At 42.5% G+C, this 13225-nt stretch overlaps 1 protein-coding gene across 3 annotated transcripts in view; it reads right to left on the bottom strand.

The window, feature by feature from the left end:
• Nucleotides 1-13225, bottom strand: part of Cfap44 (cilia and flagella associated protein 44) — a 110345-nt gene that overhangs the window by 73339 nt on the left and 23781 nt on the right. For all 3 annotated transcript variants that reach the window (XM_031363964.1, XM_031363965.1, XM_031363966.1), the window contains 6 exons: nt 10619-10744; nt 10001-10154; nt 7859-8021; nt 6134-6236; nt 4447-4663; nt 3100-3214 (listed from right to left, as the gene is read on the bottom strand). In XM_031363964.1, coding sequence (XP_031219824.1) covers nt 3100-3214; nt 4447-4663; nt 6134-6236; nt 7859-8021; nt 10001-10154; nt 10619-10744 — 878 coding nt within the window. The remainder of the gene's footprint in view (nt 1-3099; nt 3215-4446; nt 4664-6133; nt 6237-7858; nt 8022-10000; nt 10155-10618; nt 10745-13225) is intronic.

Raw genomic sequence — 13225 nt, 5'->3', positions numbered from 1 at the left:
TCCTGTCCCTGCCGCCTGGCGGCTCCCCTGCGACTCTTGGGGTCTGTGCCTCCCTGCTGACTGCTCCCAGCTTAGGGACTCACCGGAGAGAAGATGGCAGCTCTCACTGGAGACTCCGGGTCAAAGCGGTCCCTGGAGGCAGACCCGCCTCGTGCAAGGGAGGGGCAGCTAAGGTCGCTGATCCACCTCTTCCACTTGGAAGCTGAGAGGATTCTGTCCCTGCCACCAGGAGGCTCCCCTGCGACTCGTGGGGCCTGTGCCTCTCTGTTGTCTGCTCCCGACTTAGGAACTCACTGGAGAGAAGATGGCAGCTCTCACTGGAGACTCCAGGTCAAAGCGGTCCCTGGAGGCAGACCCTCCTCGTGCAAGGGAGGGGCAGCTAAGGTCGCTGATCCACCTCTGCCACTTGGAAGCTGAGAGGATCCTGGCCCTGCCGCCCGGTGGCTCCCCTGCGACTCTTGGGGTCTGTGCCTCCCTGCTGACTGCTCCCAGCTTAGGAACTCACCAGAGAGAAGATGGCGGCTCTCACTCAAGATTGCATTTCTAAGTGAGGAGCTGTCTGCTCCACTACCAAGCTGAGCCGATTACGGCTCAAGTTTCAAACCAGTAAAGTATTTGGGACTGCCCCCAAAATTAATGGCTAACTCAACAGTTCCCAAAGTCCATGCCATCAAACACTGACTCTTAGAGTCCTTAATAAGTGCTATAGTAAGTACTATTTATGGTGTATGCCTGAATATGTATTAGCCTTGGTGTTTAACGCCCAGAGCCACACGCCCTAGGTACACTTCTCAGCAGCACCATATGCGCGGGTGCTCTGTTTTACCGAACCCCAGCTTTGTTCTCACTCAGAGAAAACTGAAGCACCAACAGTTAAATAACTTACCCCCAAACTCCCCAAAGACGCTGGCTTAAGCGCTGTTACTCAAAAGTCCCTGCTCTGACCGCACTGTCTCAGAAGCAGGAGGCGGAAGAAACTGGCCAGCACACTTCTTTTCTCTGGGATCCCCGCGCATCTTTTGACTAAGAAAGTCTCCTTTCCACAGACCCCCAGGGTGGGCTGCTCCACAGTGGGAAACCCTTTCCTTCTCGTCGGCAGGAACTGATGATTTTTTTAGCTCAGCCTTAACCTCGCTTGCCTATGTGACCTGCTGCTGGGCCTCCACTCACTTTAGCAGTCTTCAACTTGATTTTTTTTTTATACAAGTGTTTTCACTGATGAATACTAGTTGCGCACATCTATGAGGTGCAGTGTGATAACTCGATCCATGTATAGGATGCATGATGGACAAATCAGGGTTAGTAGCATTCCCTTCTCCTTAGACACCCATCATGTTTGTGCTGGGAAGCTTTGGATACTTGTCTTCAGTTCCTTGCTACATACTCAAGACCTGGCTGTAAACCAGACAGACACTCACTGTGCTAGAAAACATTAGAACTTAGTCCTCCTGTGAAATTGTACTTTGGCACCCACTGTCCAGTCGCCCTCCAGACACCACAGAGGCGTGGCCAGCCATTCATAGGAAAGTAACTGTTCCGTGACTAAAGACACCCGAAGCTATAAAAACTTACAAGGCTTTCTTTTCTGAAATGTCAGTTACACCCGGCTCTTTGCCACTGGTCCTCAGAACAGCTTGCTCTCCCCACCACCACCACCACCACCACGTCAGCTCCTTTATTCAGATGGTTGCAATGATTTCTTCCTTCCCAGTTCATCAGCTTGATTCCAGGTTTTCCCTCCTGTCAATCCTCCTAGAATTCTATGACCAAGTGGATCTATTGTTCTTCCCACTTAGGATGTTATTCTTCCAACGCACAGTAATTCTGCCTGGCTGTTTGACGCCTCAGACACACCAGGAGCCAAACTCAACTCAAAGTGTCCACCCTTTCTATCTTAATCCGATCCACCTTCTAAATACCTGATATTCATTCCTAGTCTGAAACATTTCCTTCTGTGGTTTTATCATTTAAAATAGCCACATCCCTCTACACAGACACAGACTCTCCTGAGCTTTCAGAGACACAGTTCACACCATGCTTTGAAAGAAAGTCATGGTGACGGGTGCCTTAACATGGTCTTCAGAATTTGAAGAATTTGTATAGATTTTAAATACAACCAGTACCTGAGGCTTTTTGTTGTAGGAGAGGGAGGGAAGTGGTATATGTATATGTAGGCGCCTGTGTGCTTGGGAGTGCACATGGTGGCCAGAGGTTAACATCAGCATCTTCCTTCACAGCCTTATTATTACTGTTGTGATTTTGTCAAGAGTCCCTCACTGGACCCAACGCTCGCTAATTCTGCTAGACTGACAAGCCTGGATGTTTTTATTATTATTATTATTATTATTATTATTATTATTATTATCATTATTTCCTCCTATACACCATACTTTTAATTGAAACTATGCCATCACTTCAATGAACAGATAATTTGGTTTCTTAAAATGATATTTGTGTGCTGGAATTTTCTTATAAGGGACATGATCACAAGTAACACAGGATAACTTATTCTATCTAATAGGAAACTCAGTAAGATAGCAAAGGGGAATGGATCCCAGTTAACTGTCATTTTAGAAGAAAAAAAGCCCAAAAAATCTGTAAGAGCAAGAGAAAAGTGAACTAATAATGTCAGAAAATCAACTGACAAATTATTCTACAGTGTTGGAGATACAGCTAAGAAATGACCTCATTTTCCCATGGTGTCCTGACACCAAATCAAGACACAAGCTTGATTAAAGCCCTGACTATGTGAGTCCCTTGGACCATCATGACCCAAAGGGAAAGAGAAATCATTAAAATTCCATGACATCATTAAAGATAACAAGTATGTCACTGTGTTAACAGAGAAGGTCTCATACCCTCATGTACATATACTATGAAGCAAAACCAGGAAATGGCTTGTACATGTGGATTATGAAGACTTTAGGGAAATGTTTTCATTTCAATTGATACTGTAAAAGGAAAATGAGGTGTTCACCACACTCAGAACTACAGTAGCTAATCTCATTGACAATCCATGAGCATGTGGCTCATTTCAGGAAGGCAGGCTTTCATCTGTGACAGTCCAATGACGGAGTAGCCGCAGGCACGCTCGCTCACCTTCCCATCTGGAAGCTCCGCATAGCCCTCTATGTCAGTAGTGGACGTTTTGCCAAATCGCCCCAGTGATCCTTGCAGCTTGAGACCAGTGAATGTAAAAGCCATCTCCCAGAACCTGCAAACAAGAGAGAAAGAGGTCAGAAACATTGATCAGTGTGGTTTCTTTTTATGTCCATCAACCCCGGATGCGCTCCCATGAAGGAACTTCAGTGATTCATCTTGACACATAGTGCCTTCAAACCCCTGTTAGGCAACATGGATTCAACACTGGAGGGGAAAGTCCCCTGTCTTTGTGAGACCTGAATTTTGAATTATGCTGTCTGCTGCAGCAGTTACCAGCCATGAGCAAAAATTTGGATTAGATTGAAAGTAATCAATGTTAAATAAAAGTAGCAAGTAAGAAAGACAACATTGGGTCTACATCATTCCATTCCAGAAGCAGAACAAGGTGCGAGTGGGACCTGGAGCCACAGGCTTGAGATAAGGAGTAGAAAACGCTCATCAGGAAGGGCTGTGAGGATTCTTGTGCCACCATTAAGACTTAAGAAACTTAAGAAACTTCGCTGTGGTCCGAAAGCTCACTATGGTTTTGTAAACCCCTACAAGGAGCTACTGAGACGCTAGGAAATCTGCTTTAAGTGGAGCCTAGAAGATGGCTGCGCTCAACTTAAAAGCCCTTCTTTTAGCTATACTGTTTTTGAAGATCATTCCCCTATATCAAAAAGGTACACTGTAAGAGAAAGGGGGAGAAGGAGCAAACGCGAGGGAGGGAGAAAAGGTGAATCACTGGTTAGCTAGAAAAACAACACATGTAGAGATAGAGAGGTGGCTGAGCAGTTAACAGCACTCTCTGCTCTTTCTAGAAGATCTGAGTTTGGGTCCCAGCACACACAGTACCTTACACAGTACCTGTAACCCCAGTTCCAGGGCATTCAAAGTCCTCTTCTGGCATCCACATATACAACGTGCATGTATTACACATGTATGCATACAGACAAAACATTCAGAAACATAAAATAAAAATAAGTATTTTTAAAAACTTTCTGGGGGGCTGGAGAGATGGCTCAGTGGTTAAGAGCACTGATTGCTCTTCCAGAGATCCCGAGTTCAATTCCCAGCAACCACATGGTGGCTTACAACCATCTGTAATGAGATCTGACACCCTCTTCTGGTGTGTCTGAAGACAGCTACAGTGTACTCATATACATAAAATAAATAAATAGTTCTTTAAAAAAAACTTTCTGAAATCTTCCTAACTTTGAAAAAATTCAATTTCTTTATATCTTTGGTCCTTTTCAAAATGTCCCTTAAAATATCTACTAGTTTCTTGTTGGGTACCAGACTTACTTGATGTGGCCGGATCCTGATGTAGTTAACTGTTCATCATTATCAGGATTGAAAGTGACCTTAAAGACATCCTGAGAAAATGCTTTTGTCCTCAGTATGGGCTGCTCTTCTTTCCAGTCCCAGATGGTTATTGTGTAATCAGGATGACAGCCAACAGAAGCCAGCAAGTTCCCCTCGTTGTTAAAGTCTACATAAGCATAGGCCTTCTCTGTCCCCTCTGTAAGGATGAATGGGAGTCTGATAAACAAGATAGAAGCTCAGACCAGAGGGGATGCACCTGTCATCCCAGCACTGGAAGGCTGTGGATGGAAAACAAAATCAAGTCCAGCCAATGCTACAAATCTTAGGTCCCAAAATGATAACAGAGAGGGAAGATGGTGGAGGAGAAGGAGGAAGAAGAGAAAGAAGATGAAGAGGAGGGAGAAGAGGAAGAAAAGGAAGAGGAGGAAGAGGAGGAACAAGAGGAGGAGGAGGAGAAAGAGGAGGAACAACAAGAGGAAGAGGAGAAAAAGGAGGAACAAGAGGAAGAGGAGGGGGAAGAAGAGGAGGAAGAGGAGGAGGAGGAACAAGAGGAGGAGGAGGAGAGTGATCAGTGTGAATGTAAAAATGCCAAGAATCTAAGAGAGTGCTGGGGAGACAGTCCAACAGGTAACACAGTCAGTGTATAAGCACTCAGGTTCAGGTGTTATTCCAATGCTATAGGGTGGGAGGAGGCACAGAGACAGGTGGATCCCAAGGGCTTCTAGCCAGCCAGCATAGCTGAAATGGCACGTTCCAGCTGTAGTGAAAGGCTCTGCATCATATAATTAGGTGGAGAGCCATAGAGGAAATGCTCAACATCAAGCCCTGGCCTCCACAAACACATGCACAGGCAAACACCCTCACACATATTGCCTGGGCAGGGATGTGCATACATAGCATACATACACAAACCTGCCAACAAAGCACATATACGGAAATCTCCTCAAAGAGTAATCCTAAAAATCTTTCATCACTCTTGCCTTTAGAATGGCCTATATGATTAGAAATCATAATTGTGTTCTCCCAAAGAAAAACCTGCTGCATATATTTCGTCTTGTGGAAGAAAGGGAGCCAGCCACAGAGAGCATTCAGGTCTGCAACTTTAAATTTGTCACTGAAAAATTCCCAGAGTTAAAAAACAAAACAAAAACAAACAAACAAGCAAACAAACAAACAAAAACGGACTCCCCAAATCAGTTACCCAGACAGCAGAATAATAAGACAATGGAGATGGTTAATGTTACCTGTCACCTTCGATAGGAACACCCAGTTATTCATAACTAAACAATAGGAAAGAAGCTTTTGTGAAGCTATCAGCAGCATGACTGATAGTTCCGATCAGGATTAAGGATTGTATCCTTGAGAGTCTAGGTAGACTTTATCCAATCAGCTTCAAGGTCTTAGAAGTAAAACTGAAGATTCACTGAAGAACTAACGCTGCCTGGAGAATGCCCATGAACCCCTTCTTTGGAATCTCCAGCCTGTGGGGATGATCCACAATTTCTAAACTCACTAGCCTAGGCAACTATAAGCCAATTTCATGAAATAAATTTCCCTCCTACCTAATTTTGCTTCTCTGCTGAACCTTGGTTAATTCTGTAACCTTGGTCTCCTTCAGGATGTTAGCCTTGGACATACACTACTCCAAAGATCTTGATGGACTCACCTTGCAAGATTCTGTAAGGTTTCAGAGAAGGATACTCATAGATGATAATCTTTGGGAAACTTCCTTTTTCGGCAACTGCGAAGTAAGTTTTATTTGGATGGACCTAGAAGAACAGAGTCTCATTAAAATATTCAAAGGAAAACTTCACTTACTTTTATCTATGTAGTACTTAGTGACTGCTACTGTGTAACTGGCTAATTAGACTGCACTTCAATCTAAAATTCAAAAAAATGTGCATGTGATGAACACTTGATGATGGATATGATTTGAACTAAAAACTAAAATTAATTTTCAAAAATGAAGGCTTAGCTTCTTAAGAAAATCATTTTAATGCTGCGAGTCTTAAATTCGTAGTGAGAATGAAGGCTTAAGTCTTTAGCGTGTCTCAGAATTGCTTGAAAGGTTCATCCAAACACAGATTTCAAGCCCCAGACCCAGTGTTTCTGAATTCACACTTGCATTTCTAACAAGCACTATGCTTCTGCTGGCCTGGATGGTTGTGTAAGAACAGCAAAGTAGGACAGGATCCAAACCCCTCTGTAAGTCACTCTAAATGGTAGAAATAGTCACAAAATATGTGTTTCTGTGCTACTTTCTCCCTGAAAGACTGGCTTGTTTATGATAGACAGAATTTATTTGCCTAACTATTCTTAAGAGTTAGAAATCGCCGGGCAGTGGTAGCACATGCCTTTAATCCAGCACTTGGGAGGCAGAGGCAGGAGGGTTTCTGAATTTGAGGCCTGGTCTATAGCGTGAGTTCCTGGACAGCCAGGGCTACACAGAGGAACCCTGTCTCAGAAAAACCAAAAAAAAAAAAAAGAAGAAGAAGAAAGAAGAAGAAGAGTTAAAAATCCAGAACTGTGCAATATCTATCAAGGGTTTTTGTGAGCATCATCCCATAAGAGAAGCTGATGGGCTGACTTCCTGTCGATGCTGCCTTTTATCCTGTGGCAACACATCCTTATGAAAATATCTCTTTCTTTCTAAAAGGCTGAAACTTTTGCTGGACCTCACAGCCTAGTTAATAATGCAGCTTAAGATCACTTAAGGTTGATATTCTCCTGTGTAGTTGGTGCATTTGTTTAACCTGACTCTAAGATAATAACTCAACAACTAACCTCACTGCCTTGGATTTCCTGCATAACTACACTTATGCACAGCTGTAATCTTGATTTATGTACAGAGAAGTGAGATAGATAGATAGATAGATAGATAGATAGATAGATAGATAGATAGACAGATAGATAGATAGATAGATAAATAGATGGCTGGATGGGTGGATGGATGGATAGATAGATAGATAGATAGATAGATAGATAGATAGATAGATAGATAGATAGATAGATAGGTGGGTGGGTAGGTGGATGGATGGATGGAGATAGATAGATAGATAGATAGATAGATAGACAGACAGACAGATGGACGACAGATAGGCAGACAGATAAATAGATTTCCTCTCTGTTCAAGAAGCTAAGGCAGGAGGATCCCAGGTTTAAACCCAGCCTGGGCTCTATACTGACTTCAAGACCAGCTTGGGCTTCATGAAAAAGAAATAAAGAACACTTTAAAGAACGAGAAAGAAAAAGGCTTAGAATAAAGATGGCTGTGCATCTCACGTGACCCTACAACACCCTGCATACCACTGGTCTCTAACTGCCACTGTGGCAACCGCAGAATAACACAAATAGGGACTCCCCGCCGCCGGGTCACTAAATGTCCGCATACCCCAATAGCACCAATCCCTTGGCCACTGCTACTCTGCAGGTATATTTGTATCTTGCTTTTAAAATCCAACAGGACCATTTGGTTCCCAGCAATGTACAACAAAGTGTTGCTGTCCAGAAGTTGTAGGTTGGCTCGCTTTCTGCAGTCATAACCAAAAGAATGGCTGGGGCAAGGCTGCTAAGGAAAACAGTGAGACAGAACAGCCAGTGAGGAGCGGAGGTGTGACTAAAACAACTGAGCCTATTTTTAAAACCGATACTCTATTTTACTAATGATCTGAAATCAACAAAGCTAAACTTTACCTTGAAACTCGGAATTTTTCTATGGATTTCAGACACAGTTTTACTTCAAAAATAAGTAAAAATCCTCATATAGACTTAAGTTTTCTACTTGAATTTTTGGGAAGAAACTCTGAGATTTGGGGATAAGCAGATTAGATAGTGTTAGCCTTTCTAAATGGGGATCATTTTTCTCTGTATCCTGAAAACAGAACCACGCCACATGGGATAAAGGCCACCTCTTCACCTTCATAGCTGCCAGTCAAGTTTGTTGAAATCACAGTAAAAATAATTTTATTATTGTTTATATGGGGTGTGTGTGCATATGTATGCATGCACGTGTGCATGCACATATGCATGCGCATGAGTGTGCGCGCATGTGTGTGTGTGTGAGAGAGAGAGATTTCTCTTCTTCCATCTTGGGCCCCAGAGATTCAATTCAGGTCATCAGGCTTGTGTGGCAAGTGTTTTTAACTCACTGATCCACCCTCTACAAATATTTTCTAGGCCTCTTCCTTGAAGATGACAGACATTCATAATTAGGGATGAAACCTGGGTTTCATCCCTAGAACTAAGGTACTGAATAAAAAGGGCAGACTCCTGAAAGCTGTCCTCTGACATGCCCTGACACACATGGGAACACACACATACACGCTTGCATACATAATAAACGTAAAAAGCAAATTTAAAGAAAATCTGACATTTGTGGAAATCTAATACAAAATTTTATAACATGCCTACTGTATTAAGTTCAAATTAAAAATATGAACAGATTATTTAAATCCACTAATATAGGACACATAAAAATATACAATTTTTTCTAAGGCTTTTTTACTACATTTCTATATAAGCAAATATATGTATGTATGCATGTATGCATGCATGCATGCATGTGTGCGTATGTATATGTATGTATGTATGTATGTATGTGTTTATGTCATAGAGTAAAATTGCATTAATTCAAATAGAAGTTTAAAGACCTAGGTTACATAAGATCTTATTCATACAGTTCAGCTCAAATTTAAAAACACAAGACATGAAATAGCAATCTAAATGAGAGCAACCTATGAAAACTTTTAGCATCTCAGTGCTGCTTCGGCAGACAGAGTCTTTACACCTGTTGATCATCAAGGTTTAAGAATGAATCTGTTTCTTGAGACTTTGTTTGGTTGGGGGTGGGGAGAGTGAAGAACTATGATTTTGGAGGATCCACTTATTTGTAAGAAAATTTCTTGTGTCCAAAAGACAGAAAAGTTAAGAAGGCGAAATTCCAGAAAGGAACTTGGGAGAAACTAGTTTAGTCACACCTAGGCTTGAAACAGAGTTCAAAGCTATGTTCAGAAAACATGCACCCTTATCTCCAAACTATACCTTCCCAACGAGGCCAGTTGCAGTGTGGGCTGACAACAGCCACTATTCACAGCCGGCAAGCTGAGACTGTCATGGAGACTGTCCTTCAGTTACCCTGTCACAGACCTCACATACAGTCAGCAAGCACAAGCGCTCTCCTAGGTCAGTCCCACATGTGCCTGTCTTCACAAACCAATCAGAACTTGCTGCAGTGTGACCTCTCTTCCCAGAGTCACCTCAGCTAACTCTTCCAGTACATGATGGGAAAGTATCAGCCTTGAAAATGTGAAGGTTCACAACCATTGCCTTAGGCTTCCTAGACAAAAATGGTCTCAATCGCAACCACTTCAGCATCCACAGACAGAAAGTAATGGGATGTGCCTGTGCTGCAATAAAACTTGATTTACACAAACAGGCTGGAGGCCACATTTGCTTCAGGGGCTGTACTTTGCTAACCCCTGAGCTAGGAAATGAAACCTTCCCCACATTATAAACGTATAGCTGGAGTGGATACTTGAGGATGAAAAAATAAAGCGGGATCCTGTCTTCTGAAGTCACATGCGGCATGGAAATAAGCTCCAGGTAGTTGTAATAGAAGGTCTCTGAGAGCTTCTTCTTTACATCGACTTGTGGCTCTTCCTGAACTTCAACAGGAGGCTCCTGGGAAGCTAAAACATGAAAACACATAATTGAAGAAGAGGACGCGTCAAACTCTAAAATCATATTTCACAAAGGGAGGAAGACCGTGCAGCGCCATGCCAGAAGTTAAGAGCAACCCACTGGCCTGAACCCGTGCTCCATGCTGCTAAACCAGGAGGAAGAGCCCAGGATGTGCGGGTCAGAGGAATGAGAGGAGCCTGCTGGCCACAGAGGGCTTGGAGAACTCCCAACTAGCGGAGGCATGGCCAATGCCTGGATCACTTTATCCCCAGATCAAATACAAGACTTCTCCTCGTGGTCCTCAGAAACAGAATGTAGAACCCGCCCTGAGGGCGGCTACTTTCTGTCCATAACCTGGATCCATGTCTTGCACATTTTCCGTTTCCTTGATCTATAAATAACAATTTAACTTGTCTAAGCAACTCGCCTTTAAAAACAGTGACAATTACTGAAAAGGGTTAATCACGCTTACGTTCAGGAGTCTGGAAGTACTCTTGAGATGAATGGGAGCTTTCTTCCATGTCTTCCAAATCCAAGTCATCATCCAAATACGACTCTTCCCCATCAGTAATCACGTCATCTGTGGTGTCTTCAGAGGCTTCGTGGATAGACATTAAAAACCATTTGTTTTAGTTTAAAATCTCACAAGATTTTAGTTAGATGTTTTCTTTTTAATTTCCAAAGCAACTAAAACTTTTATTTATGCTTTAAACATAATGATGTGTTTATATTCAAACTTTCCTAGAACATACTTTATTTGACCCGTCTTAAACTTTTACAGAAGACGAGAAGGCCTTTTCTGTAAGTTCATCTCTCTTTTCATTTCATGTCTAGTCTATTTCTCTTATGATGTATTAACCAGAAAGGATAAGCAAGACGCCAGCATGAATGTTACTATACTGCAATCATAACACCAACTAATATTTGATAGGTTGTGTTGAAGATCCACACTGCTAGTTAAGAGTTACCTTCTCTGTGTATGATAACTTCTCTCAAAGTAAAATCAAAGGAATAGGTTAAGATATTATCTTCAGAGATAACTAATGGAGAATGAGAATCAAGGAAAGAGAGGACTTCAGGAATAAGACAATGTTCAGTTCAAGTCCAACCATGGGCATGCTTACAAGCCACAGGGTCAATCCCATGAGAGACTGGACTGAGGAACTTTCCGAAGAACGGGGAAGAAGCAGCAAGTGCACCCCGAAGTCCCTAGTAAGTCTGAGATGAAGCTGAAAGACTAGAGACAAAGCCCAAGAGTATTAAAAATGAGAGCCAAAGGCTGGGCCAAGTCAATTAGCTGGGCCACAGACAGAATTCCTTTGGATGCATGCATTTGGGTGGAAAGAAGGTATGTGAACAGGCCGAAGATTCAGCTCTGGTCAGGGAGGCTCTGGAGAGCCGATCTCTAAGCATACCTGCTCAGGGAGAGCCACTCTCTAAGCATACCTGCTCAGGGAGGCTCTGGAGAGCTGCTCTCTAAGCATACCTGCTCAGGGAGGCTCTGGAGAGCTGCTCTCTAAGCATACCTGGGCTCTTTCTTGTTGCCAGGGCACCCAAGGGCTACTTCCTCTCCTCTCTCATTGGCAATATATGGAATTCTTCTCCATATCTTTCCCAATTTAATTCCCAAGTAACTCATTTAAATGGGCCAGAAGGAGCTGGTGGCTTGGCAGTTGAGAACACTGGCTGCTCGGGAGGACTGAGTTTTGATTCCCAGGACCCACACAGTAACTAACAACATTCTGTAGCTCCCGTTGCAAAGGCACTGTACATATGTGGTGCAGACAAACATGTAGGCAAGTACACATATAAAGTAAAAATAAATAAGTAAATAAGTGAGACCCTAAAAGATATATATGCTTTCATTCAAGGTCAAGCACTGCCACACCAACCCCAGTAGGATCTGTGTGACAAGTTCCACAGATTGAGGCGGTAGACCTCAAAAGAAGGAGGCCTCCTGGAACCAGTTGTGGAACTCTTGGTCAGAGTAAAATTATTGAGCCATAGTTCTCTTGGCAGCTTATCTATTTTATTTTTTTAATCCCTTTTCCTATTTATGAGATGTTCCTGATAGCCTAGGCTAAGATCCTAAGCAGGAATAATGGGTAAGAAACCATCCCTTACTAGGCAAGGCTGACCACTCTCTCCCTACCTATTCAATATTGTACTTGAAGTCCTAGCGAGAGCAATTAGACAACAAAAGGAGATCAAAGGGATACGAATTGGAAAGGAAGAAGTCAAATTATCACTATTTGCTGATGATGTGATAGTATACTTAAGTGACCCTAAAAATTCCACCAGAGAACTCCTAAACCTGATAAACAACTTCAGCAAAGTAGCTGGATATAAAGTTAAACCAAGCAAATCAGTAGCCTTCCTCTACACAAAGGATAAACAGGCTGAGAAAGAAATTAGGGAAACAACACCCTTCACAATAGTCACAAACAATATAAAATACCTTGATGTGACTCTAACTAAGCAAGTAAAAGATCTGTTTGACAAGAACTTCTAGTCTCTGAAGAAGGAAATTGAAGAAGATCTCAGAAGATGGAAAGATCTCCCATGCTCATGGATTGGCAGAATTAATATAGTAAAAATGGTCATCTTGCCAAAAGCAATCTACAGATTCAATGGAATCCCTATCAAAATTCCAATTCAATTCTTCACAGACTTGGAAAGAACAATTTGCAAATTCATCTGGAATAACAAAAAACCTAGGATAACGAAAACTATTCTCAACAATAAAAGAACCTCTGGTGGAATCACCATCCCAGACCTTAAGCTGTACTACAGAGCAATTGTGATAAAAACTGCATGGTATTGGTACAGTGACAGGCAGGTGTATCAATAGAATAGAATTGAAGACCCAGAAATGAACTCACACACATATGGTCACTTGTTCTTTGACAAAAGAGCTAAAACCATCCAGTGGGAAAAAGACAGCATTTTCAACAAATGGTGCTGGCTCAATTGGCGGTTAGCCTGTAGGAGAATGCAAATCGATCCATTCCTATCTCCTTGTACAAAGCTCAAGTCCAAGTGGATCAAGAGCCTCCACATAAAACCAGATACACTGAAA

Source organism: Mastomys coucha, unplaced genomic scaffold (genome assembly GCF_008632895.1).
Source record: "Mastomys coucha isolate ucsf_1 unplaced genomic scaffold, UCSF_Mcou_1 pScaffold12, whole genome shotgun sequence".
Classification (NCBI taxonomy): domain Eukaryota; kingdom Metazoa; phylum Chordata; class Mammalia; order Rodentia; family Muridae; genus Mastomys; species Mastomys coucha.
The sequence above is the reverse complement of the archived record's forward strand: the minus strand, read 5'-3'. Positions and strand labels throughout refer to the sequence as shown.